The sequence below is a fragment of the Cynara cardunculus genome (assembly GCF_001531365.2).
Source record: "Cynara cardunculus var. scolymus isolate 2C chromosome LG 2, CcrdV1, whole genome shotgun sequence".
Classification (NCBI taxonomy): Eukaryota; Viridiplantae; Streptophyta; class Magnoliopsida; order Asterales; family Asteraceae; genus Cynara; species Cynara cardunculus.
Genome location: NC_037529.1, coordinates 4,344,103 through 4,367,079, shown reverse-complemented (window position 1 = coordinate 4,367,079; position 22,977 = coordinate 4,344,103). Strand labels below are relative to the sequence as shown.

The 22,977-nt window shown below is 36.1% G+C and overlaps 4 protein-coding genes across 6 annotated transcripts; 3 read left to right on the top strand and 1 right to left on the bottom strand.

Moving 5' to 3' along the window:
- Positions 1 to 2,837: 2,837 nt before the first annotated feature.
- LOC112504421 (probable protein S-acyltransferase 1) lies at positions 2,838 to 6,781 on the top strand. The gene is made up of 7 exons (XM_025108365.1): positions 2,838 to 2,915; positions 3,683 to 3,862; positions 3,940 to 4,248; positions 4,326 to 4,547; positions 5,195 to 5,597; positions 6,526 to 6,640; positions 6,736 to 6,781. Exons 1-7 carry the CDS (start codon positions 2,838 to 2,840, stop codon positions 6,779 to 6,781), a joined length of 1,353 nt encoding a protein of 450 aa, XP_024964133.1.
- Positions 6,782 to 6,969: 188 nt separating this feature from the next.
- On the top strand, positions 6,970 to 11,797 carry LOC112507280 (probable aquaporin SIP2-1). The gene is made up of 3 exons (XM_025111795.1): positions 6,970 to 7,509; positions 10,190 to 10,450; positions 11,388 to 11,797. The coding sequence occupies exons 1-3, from the start codon at positions 7,222 to 7,224 to the stop codon at positions 11,538 to 11,540; spliced, it is 702 nt and encodes a 233-aa protein (XP_024967563.1). The 5' UTR covers positions 6,970 to 7,221; the 3' UTR covers positions 11,541 to 11,797.
- Positions 11,798 to 14,034: 2,237 nt separating this feature from the next.
- On the top strand, positions 14,035 to 18,895 carry LOC112506509. 2 transcript variants are annotated; one of them, XM_025110619.1, is made up of 12 exons: positions 14,035 to 14,268; positions 14,509 to 14,557; positions 14,792 to 15,362; positions 15,445 to 15,543; positions 15,796 to 15,896; positions 16,198 to 16,269; positions 16,749 to 16,839; positions 17,407 to 17,487; positions 17,630 to 17,689; positions 17,772 to 17,894; positions 17,986 to 18,024; positions 18,478 to 18,895. In XM_025110619.1, the coding sequence occupies exons 3-12, from the start codon at positions 14,982 to 14,984 to the stop codon at positions 18,604 to 18,606; spliced, it is 1,176 nt and encodes a 391-aa protein (XP_024966387.1). In that variant the 5' UTR covers positions 14,035 to 14,268; positions 14,509 to 14,557; positions 14,792 to 14,981; the 3' UTR covers positions 18,607 to 18,895. The 2 variants fall into 2 exon arrangements, with proteins under 2 accessions (XP_024966387.1, XP_024966386.1); XM_025110618.1 differs by having other exon boundaries at positions 14,446 to 14,557.
- On the bottom strand, positions 18,553 to 22,555 carry LOC112506511 (chaperone protein dnaJ 72). 2 transcript variants are annotated; one of them, XM_025110621.1, is made up of 4 exons: positions 22,061 to 22,555; positions 19,925 to 19,994; positions 19,150 to 19,281; positions 18,553 to 18,940 (listed from the first exon to the last, which is right to left on the bottom strand). In XM_025110621.1, exons 1-3 carry the CDS (start codon positions 22,453 to 22,455, stop codon positions 19,219 to 19,221), a joined length of 528 nt encoding a protein of 175 aa, XP_024966389.1. In that variant the 5' UTR covers positions 22,456 to 22,555; the 3' UTR covers positions 18,553 to 18,940; positions 19,150 to 19,218. The 2 variants fall into 2 exon arrangements, with proteins under 2 accessions (XP_024966389.1, XP_024966388.1); XM_025110620.1 differs by lacking the exon at positions 19,925 to 19,994.
- Between the last annotated feature and the right edge of the window lie 422 nt (positions 22,556 to 22,977).

Genomic DNA, 22,977 nt, shown 5'->3' with positions numbered 1-22,977 from the left:
GCGGATGCTCCAATTTTCGTAGCGACATTCCCGCGGGTTACGTGATTTCCTTCAAGATGACACCTGTTATTATATTATATTTTAGAGTAAACTACAATTTCGATCCCTGTGGTTTGTAAGTAATGATGCTTTTTGTCCCTGTTATTTTAAAAATATAAGAATCATGGTTTACGAAAATGTCCGCATTTAGCCTCTCCTTTGGATGGTCGTTTACCGTTAACTAATGGTGCGTTTGGTACACTGGACATGGACATAGACAGGACAGAACAAGACAGGGATCCTTGTCCCATGCTTGGCATAAATTTTATGTGACACAGACAGGAACAAAGTGGAACATACATGTTTCACCCCTACCCCATGGAACATGGTGGAACAAGGTGACACAGACTTATATTTTACCAATATAACTTCAAAATAAAACTTAATTCCCTTCTAACACATCAAATAGGCCTCTCTTTTACACTTATTCGTTCTTTAAATTTTATTTATTGTATTTTATGTTTCTTAAACTTTCATTTTACTGTYCTCAAAATATTATTTTTATACGGTTTCTAGATTGTTGGTAGTAGTTTTTTCTTAGTATGGAATRCATATAGATTTCTTTCGATAATGAATTCTTGATGCTTTGCAAATATATTTTTGCAAGTAGTAGTGGTTTGATGTAAGTTATACTTTGCACACCGTATTTGTTAACATTTATATTGATTATTTAGTGCAAAAAACACTAAACAGCTCACTGGGGTAAATTGGTTATTTTAACCAGTTATGTCCAGTCATGTCATGTCTTACCAAATGTTGAACAGTTGTCCTGTCCTAACTTGTCCTGTCATGTTCTGTCTGCGTACCAAACGCAGCCTAAGGGGCAGTTATGTTCTTAGGTTCTTTGTATCTGCTATTAGAACTTAAAAAATATTGTAGACACGTCCACTAAAACAATGACATGTGTCTGACCTATTCCTTTCCTCAAAMAGTTTTACACAACTTTTCTGAACCCCTTTTCTGGTCATATGCTCTAACTGAACAGCCGAATGAGAGGGGCAGAGGCGAGGAGATTGTGGAGATCAATGAAGATGTAGGAGAGGTGTTGATGGTGGTGGCACAATGGAGATTGATTTGCACCACAACCGCTGTTTTGTAATCATTTTGAAWAGCTCACTTGTGCATCGTTACGTACATGAAAACTAGTTCCAGAGTGGGGGACAACAAGAGAAAAGGTATGTGATATGATTGGTCACGAAGAAATGAGAGAAAGGATGCAGGGGAGGCTTAGACTTAGTTGTGTTGATCTAATCAGAGTGATGGTGGTGTTGTTTGGAGGTTGAATGGTGACGAGGTCAAGGGGCGACAAGACATGAGGGTCGGGAAAAGGAGTTCGTTTTAAGACAGGGGTAGGGGGTTATGTATGTGTGTATGTATGTATGTATGCATGCATGTATACATGATGTGCATATATATATATATATATATATATTAATAAAATAAGATATTTTAACCAAAACTCAAAAAAGTCTAAAATGCCCCTCATATAACAAAATCTTTTAACAGTCGTTAGAAGGGAGGACCAAATTCGAGCGGTTTTACAAATCACAATGACTATCTTATATTTTCAAAAACGTAAGGACGAAAACCATTATAACAAACGAACCATAAAAACCAAAATTATAGTTTATTCTCTCAATGATCCAAGATATATTCTAAACGTTTAGATCGAGAATCGATATTTTGCTGTAAATAGAGTAAAGTATACAGATTTCATCTCGATTTTAATAATTTTACGATTTCATACAAGTTTGTCGACCACACGTTCTTTTCTTGTTATTTCTTATTTATTGGTTGACTATACATTGCCTTTTGCTTGACTATGTCTTTTGGAAACCAAATCCCTCAGTTTTTAAACAGAAGGAATGTAGTGAATATAAGTAAATATATCCGTCACTTAACAATTTTTATTAACTAGTTAGTGTTATGGATCATTTTYAAAGCAAAAYGCAAATTTTGATGGCTATTTTTGAATTTAGCAAAGCACGTGGATGATTTTTAAATTTTTTGGYAAACTACAGGGATCAAAAGTGAAGTTTACTCAAAAGTTATGCTGTAATGGTGGGCATGAAACTAGGAGGGCACAAAAATTCTGAAACCGGTGTGGCCGTCCAACTCTGGTGACTCTGCAAACCCGAACGACGGTGAAGCATGATGCAGGTGGCAATTCTGGAGGCTGAGGTTGCCGGTGACGGCCGTGAGTAGAGATTTAGCTACTTACATTGACCGGTACTGATTCATTGTGGTCACTGAGCAGCAAATCAGTGGAGAAGATGCCAAATTGGGCGTCAGGAGTTCACAGTCAACCGCAGTTTAGTGTGGCCTCCATAGATTGTCGCACGATTGACCCGAGATTCCTCCATTGGAGGTCRTTTTGACCATGGCTGTTTTATGGGCAAATGCAATGTGAATTTCACATTTATTACCCACGAAAAATTAGCACAAATTACTAGGGATTTGGAAAACTCCGATTCTATCGATCACGAGATGGAGAGGGAGAGAAAGAAAAAAAAGAAAAGTGGGCGTCGTCATCAGTTGATCATAAGGGGGAGATATAGATTCAGAGAGAATAACATTAGATACAAAGAAAGAGAGAGAGAGAGAGAGAGAGAAAAGGAGGGAGAGAGGGATAGGGTTTGTTCATCCATACACATATCTGGATTGAAGTCGAATTCCCCCTATCGATCTCCCCCTCTTCTTTAAGCAACAATTTCCTCCACCTGGATTGAAGTCGAATCTGAATCTGAATCTGAATCAAAATGGGGCGATAGTCATTGTCAACAATTTCATTTATAGCCATGATGGAAGCCCATAACCAGAACTCCATTTCTCCTCCCAAGACCAAGAGGCTTTATCAAGTTTGGAAAGGTCGTAATGTGAGTCTTCATCTCCCATTTTCATCATTGATCATCATGCAATTTCATAATTATCTGCTGCGTTTCGCTTAAATCCTAAATTGGTTCATGATTATCACATTCTATGAAAATTACGTCTTCAAAAACTGTGAAATTTTGACTTTCAAAAGGTCAAAATTRACATGAATATTGGGGAAATTATTGCTTTGAACACAAGCAATACATAATTCTTATTTGGAAATTTCTTCATCCTCAAGTCGATCTCATGTTCTTCGTTTTCTGTGTTGAAAATACGATTACCTGTAACATATCAGTCTTTGGTAAAAGGTCAATGTTTGACTTTTCAAGAATGCAATGAACATGAATCAATGCTTGTATGTTAGGGAAAGCATCTGCTCRTGGGTATTTGATTAATCTCAAATTGATTCGATGTTATCATGTTTTCATCATTTTTTATGTGAGAATCATCAGTTTTCTGCAACAATTTAGTTATTTAAATAGTCAATGTTTGGCTTTTGTGGGTCAAAATAGACAYGAATATCTTGGAGGAACACATTGCTACATATGTTAAAGATTCATCTTGTGGGTGTGTCTCTTGAATCGATTTTGTAATCATCACATTCCAAATCACTTTGATGAACATCATCAGTACGGTTTTTACGTTTCCCCTATTGAAACGAACCAAAAGATTGGAGAATTTATAAACTTCTTGAATGTGGTTTATGTTGAATGAGCGAAAATCCCATGAAACCCGATCATAAAGTTGTTTCAATCCTTACATTTTTCAGAGATTCTATTGTGGCGGTAGATTGGTGTTTGGTCCGGATGCTGGCTCRGTGTTGTTATCAACATTTCTTATTGCGGCTCCAGCGATAACCTTTTGCATCAAAATGCTACTCAATCTCACGAAAGATGAAACCGCTTTCGGGTACGGAGTACTGGCGGCAGGAATCATCCTCACCCTTTTGGTAAGTCTGCGATCGTTTCTTGAAATCTCCTTTTTTCGGCCTTAACTTTTATGAATTGACCATCTTTCCGTAAGCAGGATCTAACTTTTCTCTTCATGACGTCCGGAAGAAATCCTGGAATCGTTCGTAGGAACACACGACCGCCGGAATGTGAAGACTCTTTCAATTATCGGTCACAATCGATGGATTGGCTAAACAGTTCGCCCCTGAGTCTCAGGATACCGAGAATCAAAGATATGTTGGTCAACGGGCACACGATAAAAGTCAAATACTGTGACACTTGCATGCTGTACCGCCCATTGCGTGCTTCTCATTGCTCGGTTTGCAATAATTGCGTACAGCGGTTTGATCACCACTGCCCGTGGGTCGGGCAGTGTATCGGAGTTGTGAGTCCAATCAACTTTTGTTTGTCGATGAATTTTGCCRTCGAAATTGGTTGTAACCATGGTTAATGGATTTGCAGCGCAACTATCGGTTCTTCATCTTGTTCATCACTTCATCCACGGTCTTGTGTGTCTTCGTGTTCACGTTTTCGTTGCTCGATATAATTCGTCAACACGGGAGCTCATGGAATAGTTTATCGAAAGACGCTGTTTTAGTGGTGCTCGTMGTGTACTGCTTTGTCTGCGTTTGGTTCGTTGGCGGGCTCAGCATCTTCCATTTTTACCTCATTTCAACAAACCAGGTTACATTCTTACACCCATTTCATAACTTTTGGAGTCCCACATCTGCTAGAAAACTAGACACGGTCCCTTTTCATACTATATGTTGGAACCTCCGATTTGATTTCGTCTTGAAGAAAATTTTCTAATGATATATTTTGTTATATAAMATATTTATTTTATTATAATCGAATAAATTACATAATTAATCAAAATATATAAACAACTCAYTAGGGGTAAATTGGTCATTGTATCTTTTCAGTCCTGTCCACTGTCCAGTTATCTTACCAAACGTTGAACAATTATCGTGTCATGTTCTGTTCCATCTTGTATAGGTACCAAACACACCCTTAGATATTAATATGAAAGGGTTCAAGATATCTGATATGGTATCAAAGTCGTGGTCTACCACCTCTAAGGACTCGACACTTCGAGGCACTGTCTCCATCTAGTGTTCGTTAGAGGGGGTGTATACTGAGTCTGTGTGTATTGGAGTCCTTCATCGGCTAGACATGGTTTATTTATCCATTATATATGTTGGAACACTCATTATGTCTATTAGAGAGTAATATGAAGGAGTTTCACACGTATCTAAGAATGAAAATGGTGAACCCATAGCTCTAATTTAAAATTGTCTGAAAAGTGTTACTTTTTGTGTCGTATATTGCAGACAACGTACGAAAACTTTCGGTATCGATATGACAAGAAGAAAAATCCGTTCAACGAAGGGCTTTGGAAGAATCTTAAGGATGTATTTTGTACCAAATTGCCACCCCCTATCAATTTCCGAGAGTGGGTGACGGTTGAAGACGATGATCCTTCAACCATCGGATCCATCACACGAAGCTTTGGCGAATCTTTCCGTTCCCCAAAAGGGAAGTTCGACAGGCAACCAAGCATCTTACTTAAAAGGGACGCCACGTTGTCACACGTGCATAAGAATCACAGTTGTTCAACGACCGAGACCGATAAAGATTTAAAAGGCAACAACGGAGTAAAAAACGAGCCACAATTTCTAGTTAATCGTCAAGATTCGGATTTCCGTAACGAAGAAGGAATCAACCAAATTGAATGTAAGTCGACAAGATTTCAATAGGAAGATAGAACGTATGATTTTCAGGAATAAAACGTTTATTTTATGTTTTTTTTGGCATAAAATATATTGTAATAGTTTGAGAAAATTTTGGTTTCTTGGAAATTCGTTTTTTAGAGCAATAAATTTCAAATCCAAGGCAGTATTATTTCGTGCGTTCAATAGGATTTGCTAGTTTTGGCTCTTAAAAAATATAGACGGTCGGTAGAGTAAAATTACCAATTTACCCTTTTACGTTGAACGTAATCGACCTGCTATTTTGATGAATTACTGAAAACGAATGTTAAAGCCTTGCGAAGAATGAATACCAAACCACACGATGGTTTCATTCAAAAGCAACGTATAATATTATTAGGCATGAGAATGAGATCCGAACCAATCGGAAAACCCTCGGTGGGGCCGGGGATTTCTTGCAATTCCCGTTCCTAGAAGTTAAAAAACAAGGATGGGGATGGAGAATTTGACAGTCTTTTAGATTTAGAAAACATAAAGCCTCGTTCAGATATATTTAATATATTATTTATAAAAAAATAAATAATTTTATAGGCTTCAATAAATAATTTTATAGGCTTCAAAAATAATATTTTGACTTTTTTTCTTTTATATATATATATATATTTATTCGTCCTACTTTTTAAATAAAAAACACGAAGAACCAAAAGCGTTTGATCAAACAGTTACGTATAATGTTGTGATATCTTATTAAAGAAAAGTTCAAATAAATATATTGAAAACATGATAAACTATTTTATATATCATTTATTATGAATAGACCTAAATATTATTAATTATAAATATCAATATTATATGTGTATTTATATTATAAATAATATTAAGAGTGAATTATGCTTATGTCCAAGATTACGACTAACGTCATACTTTATTAAGTTTGGATATGGTATGTGCAGTATTCAATTTCTTAGAGAAACTTCAATCGAACGGCAAAACCTTAATTTTGCCGTTCTCTTGGATCCAATCATACGCCAAAAACATCAAAGTTTTGCCGGAGGAAGGGAATGAACGGCAAATTTGCCGTGGAAGGACGACAAAAGGTTGGAGTTAGAGTTCTTTTTGGTGTTTATGGGCCCACCTATTTGGTGTTTTTTTTTTGTGTGAAGGTTGGAGCTGCCTTTATGGCAACGGTCCCTTCCATTGCGGAGTTAAATATCCGTTAACCCATTTAACTCAAGGGCATTTTGGTCATTTTACACATGTATTTTTCCTATTAAAAATAATATATATATATATATATATATATATATATATATATATATATAAAATAGATTTTGGAGATCTTGTGATCGACCTCTTTGAATGACTAATTTGACAAGTTCTTGGGAGGTAAATTCATGCTGATCTTAGAAATGGAAAATGATGACTACTTCTCGTTGAATTTAGCAATTTTCTGAAAACGGGATAACAGCAATGTGCTTCTCCGTGGATGTAATCTCGCCATTTCATCTTTCCCACAATCCTTCATATGACAATTCGTCAATCTAATCAACACAAGTTACTGAAACAACACACAAATCATCGAATCGAAACCATTTTGGGAAAAGGGTTGAGAAATCGAGACACATATACCCACCAAAAATCCTTGGAACATGGCGAGAATGGTGCGGCTGATGGTAACAGATACGATATTGTCTTTCATGTGGGTTTGGGCAGCCGTTATCATCAGATGGATTGTTAACGGTGTTTTAGGGTTGAGGCATGATGGCTATGCTTCTGAATTCCTTAGATCTTCTCTCTCCGTTTTCAACATGTTCTTATTTGCTTATTTGGTTAAGCTCACAAATGGTGGGGCTTACAATCCCATTGTTGTCTTTACCTCCGCCATCACTGGAAATTTTGCCTCCTTCCTTTTCAATATCGGAAGAATCCCCTTTCAGGTTTGTTGCAAAATTTTTAAGTTTCTGCTTCAACACGTTTGATTTTTTTGCTTCATTTATGAGATATGAATTGGGTTCTGCCAATCAGATCAATTGCCATTGTTTTTGAGCATATATACGTTTTCTTGATATTGATTCAGGTTGATTCAATCTGTGCTTGAATCTGTTTATTCAAGTATATGTTTCTGATGACTATGCATTTTCTGATCTAGGTTAGACATTGTGAGCTCCCTAGTGCTAATTGCTTGCATCTCTATTGGGCTTGCAGTAATTAGATTTACTGTCTGATTTGCAGAGATTTATTTAGGTTGGTTTTGTGAGTTTTATAATGGTTATTTTGGATTAATTTGATAGAAGTATGATTTTGAACGTGCTATGTGTCTATATTCTCTTTTATATCTCTTTCATTATCGAATAGGCTTGTTGATTATGATTAAATTTCTTTTATATTCGACCACCTGCATTGCATATAGCCCGGAGTCACTGCATTTGAACCTCCATGGCCACAAGGGGATTTTTATTCCTCCTTGGATTTGAACCTGAAACCTCCTGGTACTTTTGACCTTTGGAGTCAAGCTCAAACCAATCAGACACCACCCTTGTGGTTATCTTTTGTTATGTTTTAGGATTAGAGACCGGGTTTATAATCTTTTTGCTTCCGTTTTAATGGATCTGTTGATAGGGCTTGATTATAGTCTTTATTCTGGTTCTGATTGACATCCTGATTACTAGTTTATTGCAAAAACACAGAAAACAAACATATTATAGTATCAATAATGCTGTGCTGCACCATTTCTTTCTTATACCAAAAAGGCTGAATGAATGTAGTAATTTTGTGAATTTAGAAGAGGGGTTGAGACCAGAAAAGCATAAGAAAGTGGGCTTACTGAACACTTCTTCCGTTCTTGGATCAGAGTCTGTATAAAGTTATGCTGTAATTGTCGTATCTATTGGTGTGCTTCTGATGCTTGCCCACCTGCTTCTAGTTCATAACATGACGATGAGTTAGGACCAAGTGAGGAATTTTCAGTTTTATGAGAAGGTGAGAACAAGTGAAGATACCTTTATATTGTGTGAATGTTACGTTATATTCTGTGAAAGTTACAACTTTCACATCACCATTGCATTGTATTCTGTGAACGTTGTAACCTTCACACAGTAACAAAGTATCTTCACAGTTCTCACGATCACACAATATAATGGTACCTTCACGCTTCTCATGTTTTCACGAAAATAGGTTGTTTTCACTGGATCCCAACCCACAAATGTTACTTTGTGTGGGATTTTATGAAAAAGAGAGGGTTGTGAGCTTTAAAACAAATGCTTGGAAGCATCCATCTGAATGGACCATGATAGAACCACAAAGCTTCAAGATTCATTAAAGAACGGTTTTGGCCAAGTCAAGATTTCTAAAAAATTTCTTATATTATGTCGGCATACTTCAAATTTAAACCTGTTTGGATACTCAAGTCAAAAAAAGTGCTTTCTTAATGTCATCCAATTTCTGTTAATATATTGTCTTCATAGGAACACTATTCGGGTCCTCATCCTGAAAAAATGATGGTTTTTGGCCATGTTCAGAAACTACAAGCTAGGTTATTGTTTTTGAGCTTATTAGAAATCCCCGTTTGGTAAGCTATAAACTGGCTGATAAGCTAGCTTTATGAAAGGCTACTTCAATAAGCTCTAGGGCTTTTTTTTACAATCTTTTGGAATTATGACCCTAATACTTTTCCAATTAATTCTTCAACATGTCTTTTTAGGTCATTTTACATTGTCATTTAGCTTATCAACTAGTTTTTACCAAACATGACTAGTTTATCGGCTTGTTATCAGCTACCAGCTAGCTTATAAGCTAGTTAGCCGAACTTAGCCTTACAAGTGGTATGAAGTTGCTTATTATCTAAGGAAATCACCAATCAACGGAAGAAGGGTTTTGTTGCATTCATTGTACTAAGTTGAATCCCCCGTCTACAATTTTTTGGTTTTATTTATTTTGTTGACAATTTCCCCATGTTCGGAAATACATGGATGTATTGGACTTCTCATGAGGACTAAGAAAAAGCTTGATTAGAGGATTAATGTCTAAAAACCCTCATTTGACATGCAGTGTCACTTAATTGAATGCCAACATACATACATTCATAGGATTGGGTTCCGGTAAGAAGGAGAGTTAAGGTGAGAAGTGTAAGAAGGGATCTACACCCTTGGATGCACATTAGGATGAGATGCACCAGAATAATCCCCGTATCAAGCGTGATTCATGGGTGGGTTTGAGATTAAAGGTGATCAAGGGTCCAAATCCCTTCTTAAGCTTCTCATCTTAACTCTTCTTCTCACACAATCCTTCGCTTACATTCATATATATATATAKAGAGAGAGAGAGAGATACACATATATGATCAACTTAGCTTTATTTGGCAGGAGCAACTGTTCAAGGACATCAATGTGTGTATATTTATATATATACACACACATACACGTATAGGTATACACACACACACATAGGAACAGTGTTATCCTGAATGAATTGTAAATAATGTACAGAGTCTGCAATTTTAACTCTTATAATGATTTCTGCAAATTGGCTATAAGCTCATCTAGTTGATCATATCTTCCAATTATTTTAACAGTTAGATTCAAATTTTCTCACTTTGCACTCATTTTGTCTAATGATCAGGTGTTTGGATCAATCATCAGTGTGAGGCTTATCCTTGTGACTTTTCCCGCAATATGGCGTGGGCCAGAGTTGGTGATCAACCTCCATCAAGGTGCACTAACAGAAGGGTTATTGACATTCTCACAAGTGCTGATCACACTCGGTCTTGATAGAAACCTCCAGGGCAGTTTCTTCAGGAAGACTTGGATTAATAGCATCTTAAAACACACACTTCATATATTAGGATCAGATTTAACCGGTGGATGCATGAATCCAGCTGCTGTAAGTATCCCCATTCGACACTTCAATTTCGCTTTCTTTCTCCTTTTGTTACATCTGTTTAATGAAAAACTCGAAGTTAAGGTAGGTTGACTTGGTAAAAAAAAATATTTACTTGGTAGCTATAGTATCGAGTACAAGAAGTTCTAGGAGCTGTTTAGTTGTTTTCTAAATCCTGTATGAATAAAGTTGTTTGTGTGGATAATTTGTGTATATAGATCGAGAAGGTTTTTGTTTGGAGGGTTTTTTCATAGATGAAAGAAGCTTGTTTTTTAATTGGGAGGCGCAAGTTTGGAAAAATCTTGGCTTTATGCATAAAGCTCCCCCTAGAAGCTTAGTGAACAAGTCACTTTCTATATCATTAAGAAACTACAAAAGGGACATGTATAGCTGATCAAATAAGTTGAGAGTCGCATTAAGCTCATTAAGTTGCTAAAAAAGAAACCCTTACTCTTTATATTAGCCACCTAGGCAAATCAAACCAAAACGACCTGGTATAGTGGTATATCCCACACAGAGGTAGGGTCTGAAAAGCAAGATGTACATAGACCGGACCTACACCCATTCTTGATGCATTTTCTATCAATTGAACAAGTCCATGAACTAGAATGGTCCCCACGACATTAGCCTAGCGGGTAAGCAGGTGGGAATCCTTGCAGAATGAGTGGGAGGTATGGGTTCGACTCCATGCACCACCCATCTTCCCTCTAGGGCACACGATTTACCTTTCTCATGATGGTTGTGGGACCAATATATGATGGGGGCGCTCCATACGATGACACCATACCCTTTTGTATAACATTAATTAGAGTGATTGTTTAAATAAGTTAGATGGTTAAGTGTCCAAGTGATTGGCTTTGGAAGGTTTCTGAAGAAAATCTTTATATGTAGCGTTTTCTTGATCTTTTCAAATTGAAACCTTCGACTTTTAAATTTGTAGGTAATTGGGTGGGCGTATGCTCTTGGTGTTCACAAGTCGAAGGAGCATATAGTCGTTTATTGGCTTGCCCCCATGGAGGCTACTCTATTGGCAGTCTGGACATTTAGGTTGCTCGTAAGCCCTTCAAAACCAGATAAACAGAAGACAAACTGACACAGGTGATTCTTTTAAACATCTATATAAAATTGATCCATCTACATACATACAATGAAGAATTCACTTGTAGTAGAAGTTTAGATTTTGTTCTCTTTTTTGATCTCATTATATAATTTGATACTTGGAGCTTGTTGATACATTGAGGATGAAATGTTGTTCATAGTAAGGCTTCAGATTTCAGAGCTCTTTGTATAATTAAATAATGTAAAATCATGGAATGTTTCAAGATTGAATTAGAATTTTTAGTGTTTTTTCAACACTGGTAAATCAAGATCTCCAAAGAGAAATTACATTAAACTCCAACGACTTCTTTATTTTGAAGACTTAAAAGTTGATTATATTATTAAATTAATTTATACATTTGATAAATGTTAATCTCTCTTAAACATATAGTTTGCAAGGTTTTTAATGGTGATGACGTGAGGGGTGACATGGCGGCAATAACAAATCTCAAACCTTAATTGCCATGCAGGGCCGGCCCTGGCCCCGTGCGGCCGCACAAGGCATCAAAGCCTAAAGGGGCATCAAATTGTCATTTATTACTAGTTTAGGTTTTAATAATTTGAGAAATAGACAACTGAGTTTTAACTATAAAAACAGGCGCAAGGCCTAATAATGATGAATACTGAATGCACATCGTTGGTGAAAGTTGGAAAAGTTTTTGTTTGTATGAATAAAGTTGTCTGTACAAATTAATCTATTTGTATAAGTTGGAAAAGTTTTCGTTTGATAGATTTTTTTGGCAGATGTAAGGATCGTTTTTTAGTTGGAAGAGACATGTTTGAAAAAAAAAATTGGGTTTCTATATAAAGCTCCCCCTAGAAACTTACTAGATAAGYCACTTTTTATATCATTAAGCCACTACGAAACAGTCATGCATAGTTGAGGGAATAAGTTGTTAGTTCCATTAAACTTATTAAGATGCTAACAGATAAGCGATTAGCCTTTCGTCGTTAGACCTGTAACTTTTGAGTTATACTTTTTGCTTACTATGACAGCAATTTGGATGTAATTTACTATTTTAGTTAAAAACTAATTACAGTTTTTCTTGTTTTTTAAGTTCCATATATTGAAATAAAGTTTTTATTTTGCTAATTTCAATTTGGAAAGGGCAAAACTGGAAAAGAATGAAGCACGATCTTAATCCATGATTTATCATTTTATATTTTGTATTCGATGTTTTGGTTTTTATCCCCTCCCCCCAATTGTATTTTTTTAATTATATAATTAATAAAAATCAACATCAAGATGAGATACTTAGCTTACATAGGTTCTAAACTCTTTAAAAAATCACATGTTTCGTTGTTTCATTGGCTTAAAAAAAATAAGTTTAGGGGCATTTTTTATTATTTTCGCACAGGGCATCAAAAATCTTAGGACCGGTCTTGTTGCCATGACGAGGTCATAACGATTTTTAACACATGACTTATGAAGATAAATTTATATATCATACATAAACATATATTTTGTATTATTATTTATCAAGTCAATAATATTAAATAATTTAAATTAAATTAAATATATTAAAAACTAAACGATAAAAATCAAATATCTAGATAGAGAGTAAGAGCAGAGACAGACCTATAATGGTACATACCGTGGCACCGTATTATTCTTCTATCAAAAGGTAAAAAAAACTTAGGTTCGTGAAAGGTGTAACCGTATTAATTTGTTATGTGTCATGGTATGTATATTAAAACTACAATGATAACAAGTTTTATTTGGTAGAATTGGTTTGCAAGACTTTTATTTCATCACATACCTTAGTTCGAATCTTGTTATTGTCATTTTCTTAGTCAAATGGTACCATTGTTTGGGAAAAAAATTATAATTTTTTCCTATAGTCAAATGGTGTCGCTAATTGAAAAAATTCCCGAGTTCTGTTGACCTCTTAATAGTTTCATTAAGAGGCAACCTCTGAATCATTAAGAGGTGAACTAAGAGTCCTAATTTCATTATACACGGTTACGAAACAATTATATTTTATTTTAACCAATTAATCATTCTAGATAGAAAATGTATGTAATGTTACAATTCGCAAATCTGTCTCCGTAGCAATGAAAAACCAAAATTATGTAGTCATCGCATCGTCTTCTTCTCCGCTGGACACGTTCTGGTAGGGTATTGTTTTGAACAGATGAACAAGAAGAAGATGGATTCAGGGTTTCGTTTTGTCGATGAAGGAAGTCAGTGCCGGTGGAATTTCAAGCCATGATCCCTCTCCGAAAAATGAGATCGGTGGACGGTGGTGCTGCAATATGTTTCTTGGCCAGAGATACATGACAGAAGAGGGTTTAATATGTGTGTGTGTGTATATATATATATATATACGTACGTGTATGTATGTATGTATGTATGTATGTATGTATGTATGTATGTATGTATGTATATGTGTGTATATATACGTACAAATGGTTAAATACAATGGCCTAAAACGTATTTACTGAAAAGTGAAGAAAGCATCATTGTATATGGAAGTAGTGGAAAGTGGGAGCCCTACAAGTGTCACGTTACTCTATTTACCCATGTTAGTGATGAAAGTGACTTCCACTCAGGTGAAGATCAGTCACAGGTTGTATAAAAGTCCAGATACAAAATTCTCAATCTCTCTCGACTTAATCGAGCGACGGCAAACCCAAAGCTGCCATCGCTTTTCTGCCACCAGTTCCATCATTCACCAACATATTCATCTTTCTGATTGCTGTCTAAAATCGTAATTCGACAGGTATCATATTCATCTTTGTGTTGCTCAATCTACATGCTTACATCTTTATCTTAGAACCAGAGGTTACATGTTTGGATCTTATCCAAAAAAACACTTGGATTTTACTGTTTAATCTTCTTGGCACGATATTGCTTATAGAATCGATGACAAGAAAGACTGATTGTATAATTTCTGAAGTAAACTGTTCCACATAAATTGTTGCTTCATATCTTGAGTTATAAGTGGTGAATCTTTGGGCAGCCTGGACCTGTTAAACCTTTCTTGGAGACTGGTTTCATCTGATATTTTGGTCAGTTCTTCTTTCAATCTTGAGATATGTTGAATGCAAATGCATCTATTGTTCTTTGAATGTGTCTGGGGTTGGTTCTTTTGCTGTTTTTGCTGGGTTTTGTTGAGGTTTGGATGGTGCAACTTATGATGGGATATTGGTTTTGTGGTTCTTGGTTCACATTACATTGTGTCTGATTGCATGATGACACTATCAAAACTTCCAAATTTTGATTCTTTATACTGTGTATTTCAGATGCTGAAATGATGTGGTTGCAATAGGCATTCATCCTGGCTCTCGAGACTCTTTCATAGAATTCCAACAAAATTTCTAGATCTAATCAGAAGAATTATGATTCCTTTATGATCTAATGCTATAGTTTCTCAGGATTCTTAATAGAACTACACTTTCAAGTATCGCAATACTGGTGATGCCTTCATTCTAAATGAAGACAGCTAGAGCATGGCACACAGGCATAAAAGATTTTCTTACAGTATCTGGTTCTCGGCAGCGACCACATCTTAAAAGACCAAACTGTGTTATTGTCTTTTTGTGTTTAGTAAGCATTTTTGTGATTGGAGTCTATAAATACTGGCCCAGGAACTCTGCAGCCTGCCATATCTTTTTCTCCGATAGTTGTTTCAAGTATGATCAGGTGCCAACTGTTCCTTCCCGAGAATTAACTGATGAAGAGATTGCATCCCAAGTGGTCATCAGAGAAATTTTGATGTCATCTCCTGTTCAATCAAAGAACCCAAAAATAGCTTTCATGTTCTTGACTCCTGGTTTGTTACCTTTTGAAACACTATGGGACAAGTTCTTTCAAGTGAGCTGCCATCCAAAATTAACTACTTTTTTTGTTATGCGCATGTGAATGTCATCTTTTCTTGAGCTTTCATCTTTTACAGGGCTACGATGGTAGATTCACTGTTTATGTGCATGCCTCACGAGAGCAACCTGCACGTGTGAGTCCATACTTTGTTGGTCGGGATATACGGAGTGAGAAGGTAGATATTCGTTACAGAAATTTAGGTATATTGTTTTCTAGGGTTCACTTTGTGTACTCTCTTTACATCTGATGACAATAAACCTCTAGAGGACATATTTCAATGTTTCACAACTAGGTTTTCAGTATGCAAACAGTACATTACGTACATAACAAGAAAAATAAAATATAACATCCGTAACAGAATCTTAGCAGAGATTTAACATAACTAACAATTTATAAAAGATACTTGCTTTCACTATCTGATTGGTAGGTTGCTTGGGGAAAAATATCCATGGTTGATGCAGAGAGGAGACTCTTGACAAATGCACTTGAAGATCCAGATAACCAGCAATTTGTTTTGTTATCTGACAGGTAATCCAACAATATGGTAGTGGTTACTAGTAACTCAGGTATTCTACACTGAACATCGCCTCTGGCGTGTAGCTCAGTTGACAAAGGGGTGGGGTGACTTTGCCCAAATACAAGACAGGTCCTGGGATTTAGGGCCCTCCGCTAGCATCAGCCGCTGAGTGGGCCAAAAAATTTCCCATCACATTGGTGTCCTTGGAGGTGGGTTCTATGTGGGGCCGGTTGGGATTGCTGGTAATCAACATTTCCCCAAATTCTACACTGAACATCATTTTTTGACAAAAGTCTTCTAATTTTATTGCAGCTGTGTACCATTGCATAACTTTGATTACGTGTACAACTACCTAATACTTACGAACGTTAGTTTCCTTGACTGGTAAAAACATTGTACCTTTCTAGCAATATATATATATATATATATTATTTTTCTCTTATTAGTTAAGATGCATACCATATATATATATATATATATATATAGAGAGAGAGAGAGAGAGAGAGAGAGAGGCAGATTCAAATGAGAACGCTAACTATTTAAGAAAACAAGATGAATGTCGTTAATTTAGAAAATCATATATGATTCACGTACAAAATCATACATGATTCACACACACACACACATACATTCACGTAGAAATCATATAGGTTCAAAAGTCGTCAGCTTCCATTTTTTTGACGTTAATGTAAAATCACATGTGATTTTGTACGTTAACGACTTTTTTCTTGTTTTCTTAAATAGTTAGCGTTCTCGTTTGAACATTTCCCTGTATATATATATTATTTTTCTTTTATTAGTTTAGATGCATGCCATACTTCTAATTCTTTCCCTTCTCTTCTCTGTTTATCTTTCGTGTGTAGTTTTGATGATCCAGGTCCACACGGAGGTGGTAGGTACTCGGAACATATGTTGCCTGAAGTTGAATACAAGGATTTCCGCAAGGGTTCACAGGTATTGTTCAATCATATACACTTTTGTAACATTATCAATCTATCTACAGTCACAGACCATATCTTTTCAACTATTTTCGTTTATGGGCATATGAGAAATAGTAAATTGACTTCTTGAGTTCGTTTTGTTAGCTATAATCAGTCAAACTCTTTTGTTAGCAACTTAATGAGCTTAATGGGACTTGCAACTTATTCAGTCAGCTATACATGATTGTTTGGTAGTTGCTTAATTTTATAGAAAATGTAAGTTTCCAGGGGGAGCTTTATGCAGAAAATCAAGTTTTTCCAAACTTGTCCTTCCCCATTAAAAAGCACGCTCCTTCATCTATGAAAAAACCCTCTCAAACAAAAACCCTTCACAATCTATACAGACAGATTAATCCACACCGACACCTTTATTCATATAGGACTTAATGGAAAACCAACCAAACAGCCCCTAAACCTTACCTACATGATTTGGTCTACTGAAGTTGGACTCTTACGTTCTGTAGTCGATTTTTTTGTCAATTGATACAGTCGTTCTAGTTTTCTATGGAACATGATCCTAGCTTTATACGTATATCTGTAGTGGTTCACTTTGAAGCGGCAGCATGCTATACTAGTTATGGCCGACAGTCTTTACTACAGGAAGTTTCGGCTTTACTGCAGAGTAAGTTCGTATTCACTGAATTTTTGCTTAATGAATGATTATGAATACCTAGAGAACCAAATTTAGGTTGTTGGATTCTGATCCAGTTCATATTCATATATGAAGATCCAGTGAATAATCTTTTGTTTCTTGAATCTAACAGCCAGGTATGGACGGAATCCATTGCTACCCCGATGAGCATTATCTCCCGACACTTTTCCATGTCTGCATCTGAGAACTCCTGTTTTCTTTACTTCAATTCCATGACTAGTTTGCTAATCTACTTGTCTATATCCTTTTCTCAGATGGTTGAATCTGGTGGAATAGCCAATTGGTCTGTGACGTATGTAGATTGGTCGGAAGGAAAGTGGCATCCAAAATCATATTGGCCGCACGATGTTACAAATGAGTTTCTAAAGAACATTACGGTATACGTACATTATTCTGTTTTCTGTATGTTGTTTCATTTAATTCTCACAACTCATCATTCAGCCAATTAATACACCTTCTGTTCTTCAGGCCCTTGATTATAGCCTACATGTCACAAGTGATGAAAAGGTACAACACTTGATCACTTAATTTGTCTCATAACACTTTTTCCAAAGTCGGGTGCGAGTCTTGCTGAGTYAACTCTCAACTCATAATTTCTTAAGAAGAAAGCTTAAGAAATTGGCAATCGGGCATGAGTGTCCGGAAGTTGTCATTGTATACTCCTGCGGGAGGGAAAATAGGAATAATACCCGGCTTAGGGGGTAAAGACCAATCCCATCATGGCATATTCCTATCTTATTATTGTTATTGTGTGAAAAGCAGTACCGACCTTGGATTATATGAGACCATCAAATAACATTGAACATTCACAGCAAAACACGATGAAGGTACAAAAAGATGTTGATAACCTTCACGGTGTTTTTGCTGTGAGGTTCAGCGTGTTGCTGTACCTTCACAGCTGGTCTCACTAGAACTCAACCCAAGGAGTACCCTTTCAGTGACTTATTATTGGTTGTGCAGAAAACAAAGATGATTAAAGAATGCATGTGGAATGGAAGTAGACGACCGTGTTACCTATTTGCAAGAAAATTCTATCCTCAAGCATTGGATAAATTGATGCAACTTTTTTCGAATTATACAGTATCCTAAAAGAGCTTCGAAATCGTAACTCTTTGGTCAGTTCAAGAAAGTACAGTCATCATCGCTGAAAAGCAATCGAAAAGACTAGATTCATGAAGGGAATATACGCAATAAACCAAAACCAACATGAACAAACCAGCTATCGGACAAAAGTTCATGATTGTAGCTAGTATTGGTGTTTATTTCATTTTGTATATGAAACATCATCCAGATGTTTGTTTAGCCATGACTTCCTTATTACGGGATGAATGACTCTGAATTGGCTTCTTCTTTGCAAACAACAGAACTCCTTTTGGCTTGAGTTTCTATCTCTCTGATTATATACTACTCTTGTATCTACACTCTGCAGCATTGCAACAGTTCTACATGATCAGGTAACAAAAAGGGGGGACAGAAAAACATGTAAGATGTCATTTTCGCCATACTCGACTCCAAAAGGTAAAACCAAACCAAAGGAGTCCGGTATATCCCACCCGTAGGTGGGATCAACTTGGAAGTAGAAATCTAAACAGCATTGCCCCAGAGATAAAGCACAGGAAGTCAGGAACTCACATTTCAGCACTGTTGAATTGTGTATTCATCCATGGTACTTCCATACAACCTGGAAAGTGTGGCGCCCCGTTATTCCTTTTCCTTAACCGTTTTTGTCTTCTGTATAGATTCCATTGCTTCTTCAAACGATTTCTGCAGATATGAAAACAATAAGGAACGGTCAAATATTACTCTCAACCACGGATAGCATCATGATTGCTTCTTAGAAGCTCATTCATTTTCTCCCTCTCACATATATAGAAGCACAGCCATATGAAACAGAAATCAACTTAAAACTAAAGAACAGTTTGTTTCTTTTATCTCCCATGACTGATAACAACATTAAAGCTCTAATGGCCAACACATCACTTTATTTCAAAAAAATTCATTCTAAAATCATTTGTTTTGCACATTGTGATCATTAGAAATCATTGATGTTGATTTGGGTCCACAACATTTTCTATCTTGATATGATCAAAGAGTATTTTAGATATTGACTAATGGCCAAACATTAGCAAACCATGTGTATAGGGTCAAATCCTTGCAATTCGGTTTAAGAAATGTTCCGGTCAACAATCGATGACTAAACCATATGCAAAACTATGGGTAAAAATAAACGACTGTTGAACGTTTCAACTATTGACAACCAAAAAAGTTGCAAAAATAATGGAAAAGCATTAAATGCATCCATATGTTGCAATTCTCATCCTGAGTAAAATTTAAGGCAGTACGATTGTCACTTATGAGCCGTAAATGCAAAATTTCGAAACATAGTCGCAAAGGACAAGTAACATACACCTGGATTCTGCATCTTCCAGATTGCATCTCTGCCTATTTCAACGACAGCTAGACCACTCAATATAGCCCTGCAGGATGTTTCTTCATCAGAAAACCAGCATTTGGGAAACAACCGAGTCCAATTAAGTTAAGACGAACATCATGCATGCCTTCATGGTCTTAGAATTTGCAGAAAAGATATATAGTAGTAACTTCATGTGAGATACACTATCTATGCAACTTTACTAGACCATAAACAACAAATATAATTGGATTCCTTTCCATTTTGCACTTACAAGCATCGTTCTGACTTTGAAACCATCTTCCAACCTTGAATTTGACTTGCGACTAAAATTGTGGATTTGAGTTCAACTTCCGTTTACAATTTCACCTCTAATGTTACTGTGGTTTTGATTTCAGATTATGAGTCCAGTTTGTTAATTATCTTCTCTGTTATGTTTGTGTTCTTTTGCTAAAAACAATAGTTCTTTATGTTCCATGCAGTGTTGTCTCTTAAAGAACAATTATTGACCATCAAAGATATCTTTGTTTGGTTCTTCACTTCTTTAATATGTACCCCTCCATCCCAAATAAATGCACCACAACCTGTTTTGGATTGTCATAAAGAAATGCAATTTTTTCCTTTTTAATAGGATTCTACTCCTAAGTTACCTAGAGACTCTCCATAAACTACAGCTCAGTCAAACATTGTATATGTTTTTAGGAGCACTACTAATCCAAAGTCGAGGTTGGGAACACCTTCTAATTTAATGATTTAGAACAATCGTCAAGTTGATAGGGAAAGCGGTAGAGTTAGTGAACATGCCCAGAACATAGTTAAGATATTTGAGATGAACATTACACAAGGAAGGAGATAATAAATGAAGATATTAATCATACATAATGGCATCACATATAAACTGCAATATGTTATGGATTTGTGTGACCGAGAATCCTATGAAGCCCTATGAAGCTATAAGGTAAGTTGTGGAGAACTAATGAGATTTACAAAGTAAGATTTTGGGCCACAATATGCATAAGATGAATGTGATCAATATTAATGCTAGGGTGGATGTGTGCCCCTGTGGTGGACCTATGTTGTATTCTGGGTATGCACACCAAATTCTTTTTTAACTCTTATATTTGGTGCATTCGCGAAATTTTGTTATATTTGTCATGGTATTACATCCCCAAGTTGGAATCCTGTATCGCCACTGAAATGACCACACGCTAAGGGATGGGTTTCGTAATGATGATGTATGGGAGAAGGTTTGGGTGGAGATAGTAGAGGAGAAACTGAGGCAACAATACGTAAGATAGTTTATCCATATCTAAGTAAGCCATTAAAAACACTTGGCATAAAGGACATGATCTCGAACACACTTTATATTCGCTACTAGAAATCCTCACTCTCTGCACTCATCCGTCAAGTAGAACATCATGCCTCTCTAATCAATGTCAGTATACATTATATCAACCAAACCATGCTAATACGATTCTACAAGTGTACAAGCTTCCTTTTGCATGTAAATAACAGCACAAGTTTTTCTCTTTGTTGTTGCCTCTAGACTCCATCCAACTCTACACCATCGCCATCTTTTATGAACATTTTCACTTATAGATCAAGGGTCTCCCTCATCTCTATTCGACTATCCTCTTCCTAAAATATTGAAGCTTTACAAGAGGAAATACCTCTCATTTAACTTCTTTGCTCTATTAGTTTAGAAGTTGAGCTCCATATTGAAGTATGTGTGTATAGTGTATACACTTACAAACACAGGAAAAGAGTTTGGGGGGAATCAATAGTGATGAATAGTAAATGTGGAATAAGGCTCCTATACACAAGCCATTTATGTCTACCCTCAATGGATCGTATGTGTTGGGTGGGGAGCCTTTTTCCACAAACACTATTCATCATGACAGATACCTCAAGACCAAGAAGCTTTCTAGCACACTTTCTGTATCATTAAGCCACTCTGGTTGCCCACAGTGGGCTACTAAACAAGTTTATGCTAGATGTTTTTCTGTGAAGTTGTTATTATCAAAACGAATTAAAACTCCACAAAAATCATTTCATCCAGAAAAAGGGCGAAATCAATTCAATTTCAAAGTCGCTATATACATGAAAAATAGAGTTCGAGAGAGATAGCAATACCCAGCAAAAGCGACATTGAGAAGAAACGCACGACTGTTTATGTATCCAAGAGCAATCTGAAACCTAGAAACAGTTGCCTTCTTGCTACCATAGTAATCGTTGTTCTTCCTGCTATCATACGTGTATCCGTACCCATACCCGTACCCGGAACCACTTCTAGCACCCTGATTGCTAAAATTAGAACGGAAATTATAATCAGCGCGCTTGTGATCATCGACTAAAACCTCGTAAGCCTCGGATGCCTGCTTAAATCGGACGGTGGCACCATCCCTGACGGATTTGGGAGATGCAGAGTGCTTATCCGGGTGGAATTTCTTTGCTATATCCCTAAATGCTTCTTTGATTTCGTCTTTGGTAGCGTCCCTACTCAAACCGAGCACCTTATAGTAATCCATCCTCAAATTGATCGTGTATAAAGAGATTGTACGATGGAATTGGGATGCAGATTGACATAAGAAAGGGCATAAGAATGAAGGGATGGTGGTTTCTTGGGTGGTCGGAAACAAGGTCTCGTGGCGCCGCGATAACCATATTTGTTTTAAGAAAGCCTAATGACACCCTAAGCATTGCAAATGGCACCTCTAATCTCCTCCTATATAATTATTTGATTTTTCTTATTTAAATATATACATATTAGGGTAATCGTGCAATACAACGAGATAAATCTTCATTTTAATGTTTAGTTTTTATTATATCTTTATTGATATAATACGGTTTCTTGTGGTTTTGAGAAAGCGACACTGTTTTTATTTTTAAATGAAATATAAATTTGAAGATAGCTTAAAATTTAAAAATAATAATAAATCGTATTAGTATAAAATTAACTATTTAATAATTTTCGTTTTTTGTGTAATTTTTTTAATTCAATTTTTTATTATAAGTTAATTTAGATTTAATAATAAAGTAATTTATTTTTT